At 46.2% G+C, this 23413-nt stretch overlaps 1 protein-coding gene across 1 annotated transcript in view; it reads left to right on the forward strand.

Moving 5' to 3' along the window:
• Positions 1-23413, forward strand: part of inpp5d (inositol polyphosphate-5-phosphatase D) — a 184255-nt gene that overhangs the window by 126452 nt on the left and 34390 nt on the right. The window contains exons 23-25 of the mRNA XM_078209150.1: positions 1456-1543; positions 3007-3150; positions 18676-18772. Coding sequence (XP_078065276.1) covers positions 1456-1543; positions 3007-3150; positions 18676-18772 — 329 coding nt within the window. The remainder of the gene's footprint in view (positions 1-1455; positions 1544-3006; positions 3151-18675; positions 18773-23413) is intronic.

A 23413-nucleotide genomic window follows, 5' to 3' on the forward strand; every position in this document is an offset into this window, starting at 1 on the left:
TGGGAGTAAATGCATGCTATTTGGATTGTCAAGGTGCAGTTAGTGATTTATATTGGTAACCCCCATGTTCTCCATGGACTAAGTGATTGAGACGCACAAGCATCAACTGAACAGTATCAAATATTGCTGGTAATACCAAAATAGGAAGCACATTAAATTGTTACAAAGGGCTTGGAGGCTGCAAGAGGAACAAGAACAAGGTGCAACTATGGGTGAGTCAGTGGCAGATGCAGTTTAATTGAGGGAAACATTCCATTTTTTGGAAAAAGAACATAATTTTTTTGTCTTTAATCTTTCAGGGATATGGGTGACTCATTTGTTGACCAAACCTAATTGACCTTGAACTGAGTGTCTTGCTAGCCTAGTTCAGAGGGCAGTTAAGAGTCAACCATGTTGCTGTGGGTCTGGAGTCACAAGTAGGCCAGACTGTGTGAGGATGGCAGACTTATTTCCCTAAAGGGCATTAGTGAACCCAGATGGGCTATTCTGACAATGATATCATGGTCACTGTTACTGAGATTAGCATTTCAATTCCAGATTATTATTTGAATTCAAATTCCACCAGCTGCCGATTTGAACTCTTGTCCCCTGAGCATTAGCTTGGGCTTCTGGATTACTAGTCCAGTGACATTACCACTATACCAGCATCTCCCCCTAAATGGCAAAATTTTCAAAAAGCAAAGACATCCAGCAGTATAATGCATAAATCAGGAGTAGAATAACATAAGAACTAGGAGCAGGAGTAGGCAATTTAGCCCTCGAGCGTGCCTACCTAGCTCTTCAGATTTGTTTAGTGTTCTGGTGCCTGCTGCGCTCTGGGATAGAGAATTCCACAGATTCACCATCCTTTGAGTGAAGTAATTCCTCCTCATTTCTGTTTTGAATCTGCCACCCCTTAGCCTAAAACTATTGTCTCGTGTTCTAGAACGATATATATCAGGTCATTGAATTTATAGATCTGTCTGACATTGGATAAAGTGGCTACCCCACTATAGAAAGCAGATTAGAGCCTCGGGAAACAGTGCAGCATTGTTTCAGTAAGATGATATCAGGGGATGGGAGGAGATCACTTGAAAACTTCAGACAATTTATATAGCATGGAAGCTTAGAAAATTCTGAAGTGGTTTAAGAGTGTGAATATTACAAGATTTATTCCATTGGTTAATGAATCAATAACAAGGAGGCAAACTCAGGAATATTCCTGGAAAGGTCAAAGGGGAAGGAGAAGGAATGTGTTTGTGAATGCTACAATCGGCCTGAAAGCTGTTGGTTCACATTTGAGAGATACCAGAGGAGACAACCAGTGCCCCGAGAATCCATCCTCAGCAGGAATCAGTGAGGAATGGAAGATATAAATGACTGTGAAACATATCTTGCTGAAGTGTTCAGTGCTACTGGTCTCCTGGATCTGCCCTTTTATCAAATATAATTTACCGTCTCTCTTTCCTGTCATAGTTGATACCGATTATCTCCGACCCTGAGTATTTACTGGACCAACACATCCTCATCTGCGTCAAGTCCACTGACAGCTACGAATCCTATGGTGAGCATGAGTACACATGGGTATCTGGACAGACCCTGTGCACAGCTAAACAGCAAAGCTTCCTGCTGCAGGTCCTACTCTAAGAATTAGCAAGTGGAGACAAGTGGTGTAACCTAAAGCAGAAGACAAGTTAAAGACAAGGGCGAGCACTTGGTTAATCGAAGCATGTTCTTCTATTTCTTCAACTCTTTCACTGAAACTCATGAGAAGGTGATGGTGTGCTGCCTTCTTGAGCAGTCCATGTGGTGCTGTTGGATCTGAAGTTCCAGCATTTTAACCCAAGGAGGGTGGAAGCGCTAGGAGAAATATTGGAAATAATGTAGTGGAGCAGTGATTGATTATTCAGCTGAAACACTCTTCACTGAGCTGCAGGCTGGTGTTCACCGTCCACTGTAGTCTCCCTCAGTCCGCATCCAGTGGCAGTTCCATGTTTGATTTCCACTGCAGGGCAGTGTTTCGCAGTAAACCACGATCAGACAGGATACTCTTGTCAGCTGTACTGCAAAAAACCACCAGACCTTTTCAGGCAGTGGAAACATTGCTTGATGGGCTGATTGATGGGCACTCTGATTGAGTCATGGAGCTAAATGGTGCTGGAATTTTACCAAGAATCGCCCTCATCACCAAGCAGCCAGCCTCTCATTGCTGTGTGAGGGTAAAGAGTAGGGCTGAGAAATGGAGTGGATTGGCACAAGATAAGAGTCATGGCACCTGCCAGGAAACCTAGAGCTGAATGCTGCAAGTTCTCATACACCAATTACATGTTAATGGAGGGGAGGGCCTGTGCATCATGAAGGTGGTGGTCATGGGAAGGAGCCTGCAGGGAGAAGTGTGTGTAGGCAATGAGATCCTGGACTTGGGAAAGCCTACAATCTGGGCAAACGCAAGAAGCCGATCCGACTGTTTCCATATGTCCACTCTAACTATCTAATCAACTCTTCCTCTCTGTTTTCTGCTGAACATATCCTGACTGTCGCTCAGTGTTTCTGTCTGAATTCTTCGCCCCCTCTCTCTTAACAAGAAGAAAGAGCTGATTCCGGTCTAGGGTGACTGTGAAGTTTGCACGTTCTCCCCGTATCTGCATGAGTTTCCCCCGAGTGCTTCAGTTTCCTCCTACAGTCCAAAGATATGTGGGTTAAAGTGGATTGGCCATGCTAAATTGCCCTTTCATGTCCTAAAATGTGTAGGTTAGGTGAATGCGTGGGGTTACAGGAATAGGCGGATATTCTATAGTTATAAGCAAAAATTATATTTCTTATTAATGATTTGTACACACTCTCCTATTCTTATAGAATGATACAGTATAGGAGGAGGCCATTCAACCCATTGTGCTTGTACTGGCCCTTTGAAAGAGCTATCCAGTTAAATACAATCTCCTCACCTGTTCCTCCTTGCCTGCACTTGATTTGCTTTTGTTGCATTGTGTTTAACTTTGAGAATCTGCCTTGTGTTTCACTGCCCAGGTGAGGGTTGCATTGCAGTGCAAGCCCACTCAAATGAGATAACGTTCAACATCCCACTGGAGCATCGTGGGGAGGAGACAGGCATTTTCAGCGGCTCATATAAGCTGACCATTTCAGAGCGGAAACAACGAGAGAGAACTTATGGTAATGTTCAGTTGTTTATTTTCATATCTTTGAGATGATGAGGCTCCGGTTTCATTTCGCTCAGCTCTGCAGCTCCCACACTGTCTGATGCAATATGTGCATATCCAGCCTCTTAAAGGACACCGAGGAAAGGGCAGGGAAATGGGATTAGCTCCAGTTGAAGGCTGGCCAAGGAACAACATGGCCAAAGGGTCAACAATGGTATATTCTTACGAGAGTGAAGAATGAAGTTAAAAATTTCTTTACACGGGGAGCTGGTGGAAGAGGGAGTGCTTTGCTTGAGGTAGAAACCATTGAACCACTTAAGGAAAAAATGGAGCAATGTTTGAATCAAGGGAAGATACAGGGCAGTTTGGAATTGCTGTAGCAAAGAGCTGGCACAAACCAGAGGGCCAAATGGCCTGCTTCTGTGCTGTTAATCCAATGGGTGGGAGGCAGAAGTTGGGAGCAGCTCTTGGTACCCTCTAGTGGTATTAGAGCTAAATTGCTTTAGTACTTTTGCCAATCTTTCCAGCTGCACTTTCACTTTTCATTAACTTTGAAAAGGGTGCATGGAAGTTTACATGAGTGGCTGTTTCTCATGTGTTAGCCAGGACATTGAAACCACAGCTCCCCACATCACCACCGCCCCCTCCCCCCTCCCCACAGTACCTTCTCCCCAGAACCGCTCCATTCACCTTTGCAGATTTAAGAGATTTTGTAACAGAATTGACAGCAGATAGTACAGTGTATCTATGCATATATGGGCAATAGAATTGAGATGGTATGCCATCATGGAAAGATTCGAGCACTATACACAGTTCTAGTCTTCGTATTACAAAAACAACGATTTGGAGGCACTGGCGAAGGTACAAAATATATTTGCAAAGATTATGCCAGAGCCAAGAAGTTATAATTATCAGAAAAGGTCGAATACACTGGGAACCATTTCCCTAGAAAAAGGAAGGCTGAGAGTTCACCTGATAGAGATCTAAACTGAGGCTCCATCCATCTGCTCGGGGGATGAGAAAGATCCCATGACACTATTTTGAAGAACAGGAAAGGGTGTTATCCCTGGTGTCTTTGTCAATATTTATCCCTCAATCAATATCACAAAAACAATCTGATCTTGATCGCATTGCTGTCAGTGGCAGATTTCTGTGAGCATATTGGCTGCCATGTTGCCCACAATACAACAGTGACTATGTTTCAGAAAGTACTTCATTGGCTTTTCAACACTTTGAGACATCCAATTGTCATGAACAGCACGACACAAAGCAAGTCATTTTGTTTTTTCTTTCCAAGAATTGTGAAAGACTTGATAGGATAGATGTAAAGAAAATGTTTTTATTTGTGGGGAATCCAAAACTTGGGCAGTAAACATAAGATAGTCACTAATGAATCCAATACGGAATTCACAGGCAACTTTACCCAGAGTGTTGCAAGAATGGGTATTGGGTTCTGAAATACAACCGTTACTAAGTGTCCTACCTGGCTTGCCATAGCCATGTGACTTCTGCCATAGTCATGTGGCCTCCACCATCAGGGACCCCTGCTGGCAACTATATTACATTCAGTTCAACAAAGAGATTACACCAGAAATACTGCAGTCTTTGAGCTCGTAACATGGTGTCAGGAGTGGAGCTGAGATTGAGGTTAGAAAAGCTGGAAGAGAAGCCATAGCTACTGAAAGAGGAATGCTGAAATGTTCCAACCTGCCAAAAGCTGCTGAAGAAAAAAAAATCACAGACAAAGAAAAACTAGCATAAGCTGAAGGGTGCAAGTAAAATACTCAGTGACACAAAGATGGCTGTAAATTTTCCTCTCCCAGCTCCTGTCGAAATGAAAGGAGATATATGGCAAAACAGATAGTTGTTCCACTTTTCCAAAACTATGACATTGCAACAGATTTAATTAACAAGGCAGAACCGATACGAGTAGCAACACTTTTAACATTGCTGTGAGAGAGTGCTACAAATTGTATTCCACCCTAAATCTATCCAAAGATAGATTGGGCCGCACGGTGGCACAGCGGTTAGCACTGCTGTCTCACAGCATCAGGGACCTGGGTTCGATTCCCAGTTTGGGTCACTGTCTGTGTGGAGTTTGCACATTCTCCCTGTGCCTGCGTGGGTTTCCTCCGGGTGCTCCGGTTTCCTCCCACAGTCCAAAGATGTGCAGGTTAGGTCATTGACCATGCTAAATTCTCCCTCAGTGTACCCAACAGGCGCCGGAGTGTGGCGACGAGGGGATTTTCACAGTAACTTCATTACAATGTGAATGTACGTCTACTTGTGACGAATAAATAAACTTTAAGAACTTTTTAAAAACTTTAAGAACAGAAAAAACAGACTGCCGAGATTTGAAAGCCTTGAATGCATGCTTTGAACGCCAAATGTATATAACTTATGAACCGTATGTGTTCAACATTAGGGCTCAAGGTGAATAGGAGTCTATTGATCGGCATGTGACTGCAATACTTACAGAATCTTGTGAATTTGGGTAACTAAACGATTATCTCATTAAAGGTAGAATTGTCCTAGGCATTAGATACCTGATGCACCATTGATTCACGCAAAGACTAGATGTTGCGAAACAACAGGCTTTTATTAACAAGAACAGAAGCACTCCCAAACCAATGGCTAACCCGAACTGAGACAAAAGGGGTGGAGAGCAGCCACCTTTATACCCCGAGGAGGGCGGAGCCCCGGATTGAGGCAGCAGGGGCATGCCCAGGCATATCCCATATACAGACAGTATTACAGTGGTTCACCACATTCACCCCCTGTTTAAAAAAGAGTTCGGCGGGGGTGAGGTGGTGGAACGACAGTCACAAGTTATTGATTCAAGTTACAAGTTCAGTCTCTCCGGGGGCTTGATCTGCCGCTGCGACTGCCGCAATGTCAGCCGTGGTGCCGGTTCAGGAGGCCGCGGTGATGGGTCAGATGCCAGTCCATAACCGGTGAAGCTGTCCGTAGCGCCTTCAGACTGCCGGGTGTGCGGAGGCTGCTCCTGGGGCTCAGGCGTGCCGTACATGGGGGCTAGATGAGCGTGCTGCGACTCTGGTGCATCATGGACGACGTTGGGAGCTGGGGGTGAGGGGCCGTGGAACGTAGTACCTGCGGGAGCCAGATCGCGAATGGAGACCGTGTCCTCCCGCCCGTCGTGATACGCCACATAGGCGTATTGGGGGTTGGCATGGAGGAGCCGGACCGTTTCGACCAGGGGGTCCGACTTATGGGTCCGCACGTGCTTCCGGAGCAGGACAGGGCCAGGGGACGTCAGCCACGACGGTAGTGAGGTCCCCGAGGAGGACTTCCTGGGGAAAACAAACATTCGTTCGTGAGGGGTGACGTTGGTAGCCGTGCACAGTAGTGACCTAATTGAGTGTAGCGCATCAGGGAGGACCTCTTGCCAGCGGGAGACTGGAAGACCCTTAGACCGGAGAGCTAATAAAACAGCCTTCCAGACTGTCACATTCTCCCTCTCCACCTGTCCGTTCCCCCTGGGGTTGTAGCTGGTGGTCCTACTCGAGGCTATGCCTTTGGAGAGTAGGTACTGGCGCAGCTCGTCACTCATAAAAGAGGAACCCCAGTCGCTATGAATATAGCTGGGGAAACCAAACAGGGTGAAGAGGCTGTGCAGGGCCCTGACGACCATGGCCGAGTTCATATCCGGGCAGGAAATAGCAACGGGGAACCGCGAATACTCATCAACGATGTTGAGGAAGTATACGTTGCGGCCAGAGGAGGGGAGGGGACCTTTGAAGTCAACACTCAGGCGTTCGAAAGGGAGGGTGGCTTTGATGAGGTGCGCTCTGTCCGGCCAGTAGAAGTGCGGCTTGCATTCCTTGCAGACTTGGCAGTGCCTAGTTACAGACCTGACTTCCTCGATGGAATATGGCAGGTTCCGGGCCTTGGTGAAATGGAAGAACCTGGTAACCCCCGGGTGGCAGAGGTCATCGTGGAGGGTCTGTAACCGGTCTAGGTTCGCGCTGGCACAGGTCCCCCGGGACAGGGCGTCTGGGGGCTCATTGAGCTCCCCAGGCCGGTATAAAATGTCGTAATTGTAGGTGGAGAGCTCGATCCTCCACCTCAAAATCTTATCGTTCTTGATTTTGCCCTGCTGTGCGTTACTAAACATAAAGGCAACGGACTGTTGGTCCGTGAGCAGGGTGAACCGTTGGCCAGCTAAGTAGTGGCGCCAGTGTCGCACAGCCTCCATGATGGCTTGTGCCTCTTTTTCGACAGAGGAGTGTCGAATTTCAGGGCGCTGGAGGGTGCACGAGAAGAAGGCCACAGGTCTGCCTGCCTGGTTAAGAGTGGCGGCTCGGGCAAAATCAGACGCATCGCTCTCCACCTGGAATGGGGTGGATTCGTCTACGGCGTGCATCGTGGCCTTCGCGATATCCACTTTCATGCGGTCAAAGGCCAGCCGGGCCTCCACCGCTAGGGGAAAAGATGTGGATTTGATGAGCGGACGGGCTTTGTCCGCATAATTGGGGACCCACTGGGCGTAGTATGAGAAGAAGCCTTGGCATCTCCTCAGCGCTTTGAGGGTGGTGGGGAGGGGAAGTTCCAGGAGGGGACGCATGCGGTCGGGGTCGGGGCCGATGACCCTGTTCTCCACAACACAACAAGGATGGCGAGGCAGCACGTGCGGAATACACACTTCTCCTTATTGTAGGTCAGGTTGAGGAGTGCCGAAGTGTGGAGAAATTTTTGGAGGTTGGCGTCGTGGTCCTGCTGATTGTGGCCGCAGATGGTGACGTTATCCAAGTACAGGATGGTGGCCCGCAACCTGTTCTGGTCTACCATTCGGTCCATCTCACGCTGGAAAACCGAGACCCCATTGGTGACGCCGAAGGAGACCCGAAGGAAGTGGTAGAGACAGCCATCCGCCTCGAAGGCAGTGTATTGGCGGTCTTCCAGGCGGATAGGGAGCTGGTGGTATGCTGACTTCAAATCAATGGTGGAGAACACCCGATATTGTGCAATCTGATTGACCATGTCAGATATGTGGGGAAGGGGATACGTGTCCAGCTGCGTGTATCGGTTAATGGTCTGACTGTAGTCAATGACCATGCGAAGTTTCTCCCCAGTCTTGACAACCACCACTTGGGCCCTCCAGGGACTGATACTGGCCTCAATGATCCCCTCCCCCAGGAGGCATCGTACCTCAGACTTGATGAACGCTCTATCTCCAGCGCTGTACCGTCTGCTTTTGGTGGCAATGGGCTTGCAGTTGGGGGTGAGGTGCTCAAAGAGCGAGGGAGGGGCGACTTTGAGGGTCGAGAGACCACAGGTGGTGCGCGGTGGCTGGTCTGTTAGCTGTGGATTTTGGACGGAGATTGGGGGAAAAGGCCCATTATACACCATAGTGACGCTCCTAAGGTGGCACATGAAATCTAGCCCCAGTAGTACGGCAGCGCAGAGCTGTGGCAGCATGAGGAGCCTGCACTTGTCATACACCGTGCCCCGTACAGTCAGATTCGCTACACAGTACCCCAGGACATTCACTGACCAGGACGTCGAAGCCATAGAGATTGATTGCTGCATTGGCAGTACTGGCAGTGCGTAGCGCCTCACCGTGTTAGGGTGGATGAAACTCTCCGTACTCCCACTGTCGAATATGCAGTTAGTAGTGTGGCCGTTTACCTTGATGTCCATCATCGACCAGGCGAGCTGGTGAGGCCTGGACTGGTCCAACGCGACCGAGGCCACTGTCGGGTTAGGCGATGTGGTGGACGGTTCCCAAAATGGCGGACCCTGTGACTCGGCTGACGTTACCCAAGATGGCGGCTCCCGTGGGTCACGCGTGGCTGATGGCATCCAAGATGGCGGCCTCTGTGGGTGGCACGTGGCCGCTGGCGTCCAAAATGGCGGCATCCGCAGATCGCACCCGGTCGATGGCGTCAAAGGCAGTCCCTCCCGCGGATCGCATGCGGCACTGCTGGGCCTGGGGGCCGATCTTGCCCTGCAAACTTTCAGGTAATAACCCTTCTTACCGCAGCCAGAGCAGATCGCGCCTTTCGCCGGGCAGCGTCGTCGTGGGTGCTTCTCCAGGCCGCAGAAGTAGCACCTCGGGCCTCCGGGGACTGCCGCAGTGGTCAGTTTGGCTTCAGGACGGGGCGTGGCGTAGGTTTGCGGCCCTCCCGGGTACAGCGATGGCTGCTGTCACAGTGTCCACGGTGCGCCCTCGTGGCCGGGGGTGTAGGCCTCGAGGTTCCGGAACGCTACCTCCAGTGAGCCGGCAAGTTCCACAGTTTTCTTCAGGTCCAGCCCACCTTGTTCCAGCAGGCGCTGCCGGATATAGATCGACCTGATGCCCGCGACAAAGGCATCTCTGATCAGGTCGTCGGCGTTTTGGGCGGCTGAAACGGCCTTGCAGTTGCAGGCTCTGCCGAGTGCACGCAGTTCGCGCAGGAATTGCTCAGTCGATTCCCCGGGTTGCTGTCTGTGAGTGGCCAGCAGGTGTCTGGCATAGACCTCGTTCGGCTGCCGGTTGTACTGGCTCTTGAGGAGATCGATTGCCTCCTGGTAAGTCTCTGCGTCTCGGATCAGCGCGAAGACGTGAGCGCTGACGCGGGCGTGGAGCACATGCAGTTTGTCGATGTCTGTTACGACGACGGAGGAGGAGGAGGCGATGAAGGTCTCAAAACAGCGCAGCCAGTGATCAAAATAGTTAGAGGCGCCAACTGCCTGCGGATCCAAATCCAGTTTGTCAGGTTTCAGGAGTTGCTCCATTTCAAAAATGTTGTTAATAGAATTGATGCACCATTGATTCACCCAAAGACTAGATGGTGCGAAACAACAGGCTTCTATTAACAAGAACAGAAGCACTCCCAAACCGATGGCTAACCCGAACTGAGGCAAAAGGGGCGGAGAGCAGCCACCTTTATACCCTGAGGAGGGCGGAGCCCCGGATTGAGGCAGCAGGGGCGTGCCCAGGCATATCCCATATACAGACAGTATTACAGTGGTTCACCACAATACCGAGCAGTGAGAGCAAGTCTACTGAGAGAGGAGAAACTTACTGTCAAGAAAGTGATAGACGTGTTAGAAACAGAGGTTGTAAAATGTCAGCTGGAGTACATGTATGGCAGAACAAAGCAGGTGATACATTATGCTGAGATACATTCCGGACTGAAAGAGCAGAACAATTGCAGACAACAGGCAGAATGCAAATACTGCACAGGAAATAATGGTTGGAATGCGAGTCTTTACGCCTTCACGACACACGACAGCGCAGAGTCGCTGAGCAGATACTGATAGCCAAGTTCCACACACATGAGGACGGCCTCAACTGGGATCTTGGGTTCATGTCACACTATCTGTAACCCCCACGACTTGCCTGGGCTTGCAAAATCTCACTAACTGTCCTGTCTGGAGACAATACACATCTCTTTAACCTGTGCTTAACCCTCTCTCCACTCACATTGTCTGCACCTTTAAGACTTGATTACCTGTAAAGACTCGCATTCCAACCATTATTTTGTAAATTGAGTTTGTGTCTTTATATGCCCTGTTTGTGAATAGAATTCCCACTCACCTGATGAAGGGGCAGCGCTCCGAAAGCTGGTGGCTTTTGCTACCAAGTAAACCTGTTGGACTTTGGCCTGGTGTTGTGAGACTTCTTACTGTGTTTGCCCCAGTCCAACGCCGGCATCTCCACATCATCGAATCTATATAACCCAGAGAACTGTATTAACACACACTCTCTCTCACTGGAATCTACATACCCCAGAGAACTGTGTTAACACACACTCTCTCTCACTGGAATCTACATACCCCAGAGAACTGTATTAACACACACTCTCTCTCACTGGAATCTACATACCCCAGAGAACTGTATTAACACACACTCTCTCTCACTGGAATCTACATACCCCAGAGAACTGTATTAACACACACTCTCTCTCACTGGAATCTACATACCCCAGAGAACTGTATTAACACACACTCTCTCTCACTGGAATCTACATACCCCAGAGAACTGTATTAACACACACTCTCTCTCACTGGAATCTACATACCCCAGAGAACTGTATTAACACACACTCTCTCTCACTGGAATCTACATACCCCAGAGAACTGTATTAACACACACTCTCTCTCACTGGGAACTACATACCCCAGAGAGCTGTATTAACACACACTCTCTCTCAGTGGGATCGAAATAACCCAGAGAGCTGTATTAACACACACTCTCTCTCACTGGAATCTACATAACCCAGAGAACTGTATTAACACACACTCTCTCTCACTGGAATCTACATACCCCAGAGAACTGTATTAACACACACTCTCTCTCACTGGAATCTACATACCCCAGAGAGCTGTATTAACACACACTCTCTCTCACTGGAATCTACATACCCCAGAGAACTGTATTAACACACACTCTCTCTCACTGGAATCTACATACCCCAGAGAACTGTATTAACACACACTCTCTCTCACTGGAATCTACATAACCCAGAGAGCTGTATTAACACAACACTCTCTCTCACTGGGATCTATATAATGATGTGGAAATGCCGGCGTTGGACTGGGGTGGGTACGGTGGGAGGTCTCGCATCACCAGGTTGAAGTCCAACGGGTTTATTTGGTAGCACACGCCACTACCTGATGAAGGGGCAGCGCTCCGAAAGCTAGTGGCTTTTGCTACCAAATAAACCTGTTGGACTTTAACCTGGTGTTGTGAGACTTCTTACTGCCAGAAATAGTAACAGGCTTGAGTGAAAATATCAAGGTAAAACAGCAGAAAACCAAATTTCATTTTGACAAGACTGCCAAAGCATTGCCAGAATTAAGCTTTCAGCAGGAGACAACCCATGTGGCAACTTGGGACATACGTAGAGAAACTGTTACCTCAATTATACGCAGTGGAAATAAATATACCAGTGCAACCGCAGGCATAGAACCATAGAATCCCTACAGTGTAAGAAGAGGCCATTTTGCCCATCAAGTCTGCACCAACTACATATATGAACAACTAGAGAAGTTGTTATTTCACTGCTGGTGGCTGATCAGGAAAATGAGATCTTACTAGCTGCACAGAATAAAGAACAACCAGAGGTCTAGCAGTCCCTGATGGACATGGAACAATAGTTGCCATACATTGAAAAGTGCCACAGGGACAACACTCCCCAGAGAAAGAACATCATCCAGATAACAGCTAATAACATGCATACCATTAAGAGACTGGCACCATTTAACAACTATGAGGGCAATTCTCCCAAAACATTCTGTCGAGTTTGGGTAAAACCTGGAGTAAATCATGCTGGTTTTTTTCAGCGGGAGTTTCAAAATGAATCTCCCACACTCTGTGCACTGCAGAGTGCACTAGCATAAATCCCGTTGAAAATCAGTGGGCGGGACCGATGCCTGCTGGAGAGGCCGGCAGCATAATGCCCCTACTATACTCCTTATATACCTATGACTGTGCGGTAAAATTCCCCTCCAATTCAATTTTCAAGTTTGCTGACGACACCACCGTAATGGGTCGGATCTCAAACAATGACGAGGCAGAGTACAGGAATAAGAATCTGGTGAACTGGTGCAGTGACAGTAATCTCTCCCTCAATATCAACAATATGAAGGAGATTGTCATTGGCTTCAGGAAGCGTAGAGGAGAACATGCCCCTGTCTACATCAACGGGGACGAAGTAGAAATGGTTGAGAGCTTCAGGTTTTTAGGTGTCCAGATCACCAACAACTTGTCGTGGTCCCCCCCCATGCTGACACTATAGCTAAGAAAGCCCACTAATGCCTTTACTTTCTCAAAAGACAAAGGAAATTTGGCATGTCAGCTACGACTCTCACCAACTTTTACAGATGCACCATAGAAAGCATTCTTTCTGGTTGTATCACAGCTTGGTATGGCTCCTGCTCTGCCCAAGACCGCAAGAAACGACAAAAGATCGTGAATGTAGCCCAATCCATCATGCAAACCAGCCTCCCATCCATTGATTCTGTCTACACTTCCCGCTGCCTCGGCAAAGCAGCCAGCATAATTAAGGACCCCACGCACCCCGGACATTCTCTCTTCCACCTTCTTCCGTCGGAAAAAAGATATAAAAGTCTGAGGTCACGTACCAACCGACTCAAGAACAGCTTCTTCCCTGCTGCCGTCAGACTTTTGAATGGACTTACCTTGCATTAAGTTGATCTTTCTCTACACCCCAGCTATGACTGTAATACTATATTCTGCACTCTCTCGTTTCCTTCTCTATAAACGGTATACTTTGTCTGTATAGCGCACATGAAACAATACTTTTCACTGTATGCTAATACATGTGACAATAATAAATCAAATAAAAATCAAACCTATCCCCCCCCCACAACCCCCTGCAGTCCTGACCTCCCCAACACAGCCCTGATGTCCAGCCCCGATCACTGGCATCCCTCCCTCTGTCGCTCAGCCCAAGTGCAAAATGGCACTGGGACCCCCACCCCTACCGATCGTCCCCAGAGGCCCCGCCCCATTAGGCCCCACCCCCTTGGCACTGCCTGATACCCAGTGGACAGTGCCAAGGTGCCCCCTGGGCATTGGCACTTTGCCCCTTGAGCAGTGCCAGGAGGGCCCAGGCTGGCACTCCCAAGGCGACAATGCCCAGGGGCACCCCGCTCCTGGCCCCCGACCATCTGGGGAGTTTGATGGCCTCCCCATCACTCCAGCAGGGTCGGGCTGCCAGCTCCCCGTTAGTGGAGGAGCTATACTAAACCCTGCTGGAGTGAACCACAGGGGGTTCGGGGGTTGGGAGGGGGGGGGGGCTGTGGTGGGGAAGGGAAGGGAAACGCTAGCAGGTCCAGAGACTTCAGTCCCGGGCCTGCTAATGATATTTAAAAAGCATTTAAATTAATATTTGCATGAATTATTCAGTTCCGTGCCAATTTCTGGTGCGGAGCTGAAGGCGCTGGAAATTCGGCCCTCAAACTCGCAAAGACCGTGGCACCCAGTGGGAAACCCGCGAAATAGTCTCCACTCAAGTCTCCCAGCCCACTGTGCTACAAAAGCAGCGAGCGAGCTGGGAGAATCGCCCCCTATGTATGCAAGGCATGTGCAATGACTGATGAGAATAAAGAACAGTTTGTCAATGCATGAGAACAGTTGGTGTATAATGGGTGACTTGAGTAACTCACTGTTACATATGATCATGCATGAAGAGTTATCTGTCATTCGTTATGGAAAGGGGAATGTTTAGGTTTTGAAATACAATCATTACTAAGTGTCCTACTTGGCTTGCCATAGTCATTCGATCTCTGCCATGAGGGATTCCCTGTAGCTAGCCATCTTGCATTCAGTCCAATAAAGAGATTACATTTTGAGCTCATTACAATGGGGAACTTTCTACCACAAGCAGAAGAGATGAATAGCATAGGTGTATTTTCAGGGAAGTTAATTAAAAATGGAAGAAAGGAATAGGTTGATGAGATTAGATGAAGCAAGATCATGTGGAGCATAAACATAAGATATGGGCCTGAGAGTTCAATGGTCTGTTTATGTGCTGTAAATACTATGTAATTGTGTGTTGTGCTGGTATATATTTACAAAGAAAGTTCAGAGGCTGCCAGCAGCACTGTATTACAGAAAGCCCTGTGCTGAAGGGTCAAGAATACTCCTTTTGGGCAGGGAACATCCTGCTGAAGGTGTGCCTGGATTTGTTAAGACCAAGAGGTTTGATTGCCAAGCCTCAGATCCTTAACACTCATTTTTGGGAGCCACTGAACAATGGGTAGGAGCAATAAAGCTGGCTGGTCATTTTTCCACCCATAAACCAAATTATTGAGGTCAAATGTGATAACCGCAGATAGTTCAAGACTGCAGTCAGTTGTTTGTATGCTAACCAAGGGCATGGTTTTAGCCCAGTTTCAAATAAGATCCACAGTAAAGGTGCGATCAATGATGCAAGGACAGTACCATGCTGGGGAAAGTAGTGTGGTGGAAGAGCCTGAAGGGATGGAGCACTAGAGGGTGATTAGACCAGAAAGAGAAAACACTGTGCACTTAGCTTGAGCCCAGCTCCTCACCTCAAACAATTTGACAAGGGTGGCACAGTGGTTAGCACTGCTGCCTCACAGCGCCAGGGACCTGGGTTCGATTCCTGGTTTGGATCACTGTCTGTGCGGAGTTTGCATGTTCTCCTTGTGTCTGCGTGGGTTTCCTCCAGGTGCTCCGGTTTCTTCCCACAGTCCAAAGATGTGCGGATCAGGTGGATTGGCCACGTTAAATTGCACCTTAGTGTCGGGGGATTAGAAGGGTAAATACGTGGGGTTGCAAGAATAGGGCTTGGCTGGAATTGTTGTCAGAGCAGGCTCGATGGGCCAAATGGCCTCCTGCACTAGGGATTCTATGATTCTAATTGCTGGTGAAGTTTTTTTTTTCCTCTGTTCTCCCCCACTCCTGAAATTCACTCTCTTAAGAAGAATATTCTTGTTGGATTGCATGGGCACTGAGAGTCCTTCAGCCAAGAAACCATTCCACAATTAAGTTTAGAGTATCAGCTAATGGAGGGTTGAAAGACTGCCAAAAATCTTGCCCTATGGTGCATAATCCAGTTTTCTGATCCTCATCACTGGTAGCTCCATCTTCAGTTGATTAGACCCTAAGCCCTGGAATTCCCAGCTAAACCTTTTTGTTGCACCACCTCATCAACTTTGAAGATACTCCTTAAAACCTATCTCTGAGGCCAAGCTTTTGGTCTTATCTAAAACTCCTCCCCTGGATTTGGGGAGACAGAAGTGTAGTGGTAATGTGCTGGATTAGCAATCCAAAAGCCCAGGCTGATGTTCTGGGGACATGGTTTCAAATCCCACCACGGCAACTGATGTGATTTAAATTCAGTTAATAAATCTGATTGAAAGCTAGTCAATTGTCATAAAAACCCATCTGATTCACTAATGTCCCTTTAGGGAAGGAAATCTGCCATCCTTCCGTGGTTTAACCTACATGTCACTCTAGACCCACAACAATGCTCTCTGAAATGGCTTAAATTCAAGATGTATTTCCAGGGAAGCTGGATTAACACAAGAGAAAGGAAGAGAAGGATAGGTTGATGAGGTTAGATAAATTAGGGTGGGGGGGAAGGATCTTGTAGAGCATAAACACTATGGCATGGGCTTGTTGAGTTCAATAGTCTGTTTATGTAATTGGGCAAACTAAAGGTAGGCAAAGTGATGTCCATATTCCATGAAAAATAAAGAAAGTTTCAATTTTATGTCTGATAATTGCCATTGTAAAGCATTTTAGGATGTTATGCTGCATTAATGTACTAAATAAATGCAAGTTGTTGTTGTCACAACAGCCCCCCCCCCCCCCCCCCCACCCCCACCACGACCAATCCTGTCCTCACATTTTATTCTAATTCCAGCAGGAGTCACTGAATAATAACCCAGAGCTGGAGCTTTGTATAATTTCAGAGCAAAGCCCAGCATCTTGCCCCTAACTGCTGACCCAGAGTTCTGTTAACACAATACAATCCAAGTGCTTTATAATCTGCATGCCTCAGTAATACATAGACAGTGCCTTTCCCCACTGAGCCACCAGCATGTTTTAAAGATGGGGTTTCATTAAATAATGGCCCAGATATTGCAGTGATGGATCTTGCTGCAGACTTTAAAGGAAGCTGTCCATAAGGACCTTGTATGATTTCAACTTTCCTGGCATTGATTTTATTCTGGAATCAGCTATAAGGCTCCCTTATGGTTCCATAGTGATATAATTGTGATCATAGTGTGCTATTGCTATATATATTTTATGTTTAAGGGGACCATTTTAAAGTTCAGTTTTTCTCTACAAATAGTCAGTATGCCTGCAGGGAATGCAGCTCAGATGCTGGGAGTGCAGGATAATTACTCATTTTAACCATGTAGTGTTTACTTAGGAGAGAGATAATGGACTTCTGTTTACAAAAAAAGTTCCCTGAGTTTTTTGATTAAATGGAAGATGGATTTAAGATTCTGCACCCTCTCCCTTCCTCCTCTATGTATGGTATGCTTTGTATAGCACACAAGAAAGAATAACTTTCACTGTATACTAATGCATGTGGCAATAATAAATCAAATCAAGATTGACAAGGTGGTTTAGGATTGACATGGTCATGTGATAATGTAGTTAATAGGAGGAGCTAGGTTACTAGCAGAGAAAAACAGCTTTCAGTTCTGGCTGGGTTTGGTTTAAAGACAGAGGTCAGCAAATTTATGACCTCCACAAAATCTCTCTGAAAGCTTCAAGGCTGTTTACACTCAATCAATATAGCAAGTACATTTATGGTTGCTAACTGTATTTAAAGTGGGATTTTTTGAGTCTGTAAGAACATAGAAAAGTACAGCACAGTACAGGCCCTTCGGCCCACGATGTTGTGCCGAATTTTTTCCGAAACCAAGATCAAGCTATCCCACTCCCCATCATTCTAGTGTGCTCCATGTGCCTATCCAATAACCACTTGAAAGTTCTGAAAGTGTCCGATTCCACTATCACAGCAGGCAGTCCAATCCACATCCCAACCACTCTCTGAGTAAAGAGCCTATCTCATACATCACTCCTATATCTTCCACCATGCACCTTATAGTTATGCCCCCTAGTAATAGCTACATCCACCAGGAGAATCTTGCTTATTTGGAACTGAAACAGTGATAAGTTAAAAATTAGAGTTATTTCCTTTCATGTTTAAATATTGTTCAACAGGTAGTTAGTTAGTTAGCTGCTTGGTTAAGCTGCTTCATTTGCTAGAGTTACAGTTAAATTATGTTATTAAATAAAGTTTGTTTTTACTATAAAATATTCCTGATTTGTCAACAAAGTTACTCCTGGAGTGATGCATCCTATCCTCACATTTATGCCAAAATAGAAAAATTGTTGGGGTCTAGTCAGACTTCCTAATGTAATTTGGGATTCTAGTCCCTAACATCATTAAGAAAGTGAAACAGCCAATTACATTAAGTATTTCCTACTCACACAAAACCAGGAAGTAAAATGCAAAGAGCAAAATAAGGTCTGGGACATACACATGGGACTATGGTGGAAGCTGAAATATCAAACGTTTAAAAATATTTTTTATATTAAAAACCAATTGAATGTTTTCACTATAATGAAGAACTTTGACAGTCCACAAACATAAAAGTAGTTTTTCAGGGTCACAAAGGTTGTTCAGCAATAATTATGAACTTAGTATAATGTTTGAAAAGCAAATTGACAGTCATTTTACAGCAAATGCTGACAATTTCATGGTCATTTCAACCACAAACACCAGGCCAATGTGATGTTGATAATATTGGAGTTTTAATAGTATATGGTAGTCTTTAACAGATTTAACATTAACCATCTGTAATAAAATTCCTTTGTCTCAGTGGCAATATTCCCTCTATGCTGCACAGTTGTGCAAGACCCCAAAAGTTCCTGCTTAGGCCACACAAAAATTGGCCTCTTCATGTTATCGTGCATGCATGGTCATGCAAAAAAAATTAAAATGAAACTGGTCAAAAGGAGTTAAATGGTCGACTGTTCAGTGGGTATTTAATTGCATTCACTTCTTAATTGCAGATTTTATACAGTTGGAAAAAGATGAAATGATTTCCATTATGCAAAGCAAAGCAAACACTCATCCAGAGTTTCCGAAAACCTGGGAATGGCCAGGGAGGTAAGAACCAATGCTACTGCTTTAAGGCTGGGATTGGAGTTGGTGTTGAAATTCAAGTTAGGTTTGGGATTGGGGTTGGAGTTGCACTAGGTTTTGGAGTTGGACTGGGTTTTGGAATTGGACTGGGGTTGGGGTTAAGGATGAGTTTGGTGTTGTGGTGGGGTTGGGGCTGAGAATTGCGTTTTACTGGTATTGGGATTGAATGTAATCGATGATTGGGGTTGTGTTGGGATTGAAGTTGGATTGGGGGGTTGAGGCTGGGGTTGGTTTCTTTGCCACAAAAGCTTGTTCTTTCAATGCCACATGTCACAATATTGCACTGGGTGAAAGCTAATGATCAAGCAGCATGTTGAAACATAGCAGAAATTGCTAGAAGCTGGTTTCATTGTTATGATGTATTTGTAATTGCCCAAAATGAAATATTTGAATATGATCATGAAAAGGTTGACAAATGGTTTAGGTAAATTTTTGCCATGAGCAAAGGTGACAATGTTGTCAGAATACCCTGATTGGCTTAAACCACTTTATGTTAACTCCAATTCTGTCTGATATATCCACTCTCATTCTGCGATCTGCACCAATACTGCTGGGCTTTTTTTTAATTCCTTATGCTACAGTTGGTTTTTAAGCAGAGGGTTTTTTGGTCTCTTTGAAGAAAACCATGAAGTATACTTTCAATTTATGGGTGAGAATATTTTGCCCACATCAAACATTTCCTCCTTCTCAACTTCAACACAGATGTTATCGGCCTTAAGAAAAAAGTAGCACCTTTATCTTTACACCGGTCAGATGGTCTCATCCACCGGGCATGCCAACCTTCCACTGCTGAACCTTGTCCGCTAAGATTGCATGACAGGAGAAGAATTGCAATAACAAAGGCAACACACATCCTCTACCTCCGTCCCCTTCTTTTTGTCTCTCCTTTTCTCGTTAACCTGTCTCTTTATCCCTGCCATGTTCCCCTTTCTCTTTTTTAACTTTGTGGGCTTTTTCATTTAATACCCAGCGGAGTCCCTTCCCCTTCACCACGGATGTGAGAGTCCCAATTCTCCCCATTACACAGCCGTCCTTTAGAATTGTTACAGTAGTAACTGCAGAGACTGGTTCAGGGGCACAGATGTCTGCCCACACGTCTTGTGAACAACCAAAAAGAGAGAGCTGACCCATTTAATTGTCCTGTTAAACATTTTTGCCATACGATTCCACACATTTCTGTTTCCTGTTGGGGCTGATGGCAATTTCCTGTAGAAGTGACTGACAGGCCACATACTGCCTTACAATCTAATGCTGTGCTCTCCACTGGGATAAGAAATGCCTCAAACCCTCTGAGTGACTGGTGGACACTGCAGTTTCTGTTCCCCTCTTGTGGCAGGTACGCGGCAACAGCTACACCCAGTGCAACTTTCACAAACTGTGAACGTTGGCAATTTCAAATATCGCATAGGTGTGATGTCTGTGGAATCAACCAACAGTGCCCATAGTTGGTAATTCACCTCCTAAATGTAATCAGCGTTTTGCTTCTTTTGTAGGATCTCCTGATACTTTTGGATATGATGTTGTTGCCAAATCACGTATCTAGTCGATGGGGTATGGCCCTTCCAGAAATACTTGCATCTACTATTCATTATCTCACTCTTACTCCATTCACAAAACTACAAAGAACACCCAACAAATTACATCCAATAAGTAATTTGTGGTCCGTGAGACTCCTGATGGGATAATATTTTCCTGTTGCTGCTTGGGGAGTAAACTGCATCTGCCATTAATTCTGTCAATTTTGGAAAAGTAATGATGCAATAATTCTTACATCCTCTGTCAAACCTATTGCTGACTCACACACTCATTACTTGCTCACCCATTATTTATTCCCTTACACTATTACTGACACTCAGAAACCCATTACTCACATGCTCTGTCTCTGACTCACTCACACCCATCGCACACTGTATCCCACATCGCTTTGTAGCATTTGGGTCTCTGTGTTTCTTCCATTCCAGCTGCAATTCCACCCAAGTCTTCACTGTATTCCCCCATTTTCTCTTCGGTGCGCTCACAAAAGAAGCTGGGGAGAATTCTCTTCACATTGCCTCTTCTTCACAGTCAGATGAGGATTAAAGGGTTTTTATAATTTGTTCATGGGATGTGAGCATTGTTGGCTAGGCCAACCTTTATTGCCCATCCCTAATTGCCCTTGAGAAGGTGGTAGTGAGCTGTCTTGAATTGCTGCAATCCCTGAGGATTGCACCCACAGTGCTATTAGGAAGGGAATTCCAGGATTTTGATCCCAGTGACAGTGAAGGAACGGCAATTGTTTTCCAAGTCAGGATGGTGTGTGGCTTGCGGGGGGGGGGGGGGGACTTACAGTTTGTGGTGTTCCCATACACCTGCTGACATTGTCTTTCTAGGTGTAGAGGTTGTGAATTTGGGAGGTGCTTATAAAGAAGCCTTGTTGCTGCAATGCATCTTGTAGATGCTCCCATGCACTGCCTGGGAAGGTAGTGGAGGCGGGAAATCTTATAACCTTTAAAAAGAATATTTGGATGAGGACTTGAAACATCATAACATTCAAGTATATGGGACAAGTGCTGGAAATTTTGATTAGTGTGACTTTAGTGGTAGTTATTGTCAGTGCAGACACGATGGGCCAAAAGGCTTTTTCTGCACTGTATGACTCTATGTGTAAGAAGTCTAACAACACCAGGTTAAAGTCCTACAGGTTTATTTGGTCGCAAAAGCCACTAGCTTTCAGAACGCTGTTCTTTCGTCAGGTGGGTGGGAGTTCTGGCCACCTGACGAAGGAATAGCATTCCGAAAGCTAGTGGCTTTTGCAACCAAATAAACCTGTTGGACTTTAACCTGGTGTTGTTAGACTTCTTACTGTGTTTACCCCAGTCCAACGCCGGCATCTCCACATCATGACTCTGTGTGTCAGTGGTGGAGAGTGAATGTTCAAGTTGGTGGATGGGGTGATAATCAAGTGGGCTGCTTTGTTCTGCATGGTGTTGAGCTTCGAGTGCTGTTGGAGCTGCACCCATCTGGACAATTGGAGTGTGTTACATCACACTCTTCCTGACTTGTGCCTTGTCGATGGCAGACAGACTTTCGGGAGATAGGAGGTGAGTTACACACTGCAGAAATTCGCAGCTTCTGTTCTGGTGTTGTAGCCAGTGTTTATTTGGCTAGTCCAGTTTCTGGTCAATGGTAATCCCCAGAATGTTGATAGTAGGGAATTCAGTGATGGTAGTGCTATTGAATGTCAAGGAGTGATAGTTAGATTCTCTCTTGTTGGAGATGGTCATTGCGTGGCACTGTGTGGTGCAGGTGTTTATTTGTCACTTATCAGCCCAAGCCTGGATATTGTCCAGGTCTTACTGCATTTGGACATGGACTGCTTCAGTATTTGAGGAGTAACGAATGGTGCTGAACATTGCACCTCCCCACTTCTAACCTTATGCTGGAGAGATCATTGATGAAGCAGGTTGGGCCTGGGACACTACCCTAAGGAACTCCTGCAGTGATGTTCTGGGACTGGGATGATTGACCTTCAACAAACACAGTAAAGAAGTCAAATGGTGTGTTGGTATTCATAGCGAGAAGATTTGAGTGTGGGGATAGGGATGTTTTGCTACAATTGTATAGGCCATTGGTGAGGCCACACCTGGAGTATTGTGTGCAGTTTGGTGTCCTAATCTGAGGAAGGAGGTCCTTGCTATAGAGGGAGTACAGCAAAAGTTTACCAGGCGGATTCCTGGGATGGCAGGTCTGTCATATGAGGAGAGACTAAGTTGGTTAGAATAATATTCACTGGGGTTTAGAAGTGTGAGAGGGGTTCTCATAGAAAACTTATAAAATTCTGACAGGGTAGATTCAGAAAGAATGTTCCCAATGGTGAGGGAACTAGGGGTCATAGTTTGAGGATAAGAGTAAACCTTTTAGGACTGAGGTGAGGAGAAATTTCTTCATCCAGAGAGTGGTGAATATGTGGAATTCACTACCACCGAAGGTAGTTGAGGCCAAAACATTGTCTGATTTCAAGGAGAAATTAGATATAGCTCTTGGGGCTAAAGGGATCAAGGGATACGGGAGGAAGTGGGAGGGGAGTTCAGGATATTGAATTCGATGATCAGCCATGATCAAGATGAATGGTGGAGCAGGCTCGAAGGGCCGAATGGCCTATTCCTGCTTCTAGTTTCTATCTTCCTGTGTGTCAGGTGTGATTCCAACCGGTTTAGAGTTTTCCCCTGATTCCTATTGACTCCAGTTTTGCTAGAGCTCCTTGATTTATCAGGTTGTATGCTACCTTGATGTCAAGAGGAGTCATTCTCACCTCACCTCTTATGTCCAGCTCATTTTTCCATGTTTGGACTAAAGCTGTAACGAGATGAGGAGCTGAGTGACCCTGGCAGAACCCAAACTGAGTTTCAGTGAGCAGGTTATTGTCAAGTGCTACTTTATAGCACAATGGATGAAACCTTCCATCACTTTGCTATGATCAAGAGTAGGGCAGTAATTGTTTGGGTTCAATTTGTCCTGCTTTTTGTGGAGGGGACATACCTGGGCAGCTTTCACATCGTCAAGTAGATGCCAGTGTTGTAACTGTATTGGAAGAGCTAGGGGAGTGGCAGGTTTTGGAGCACAAAT

This window comes from Mustelus asterias, chromosome 3, assembly GCF_964213995.1.
Source record: "Mustelus asterias chromosome 3, sMusAst1.hap1.1, whole genome shotgun sequence".
NCBI lineage: Eukaryota > Metazoa > Chordata > Chondrichthyes > Carcharhiniformes > Triakidae > Mustelus > Mustelus asterias.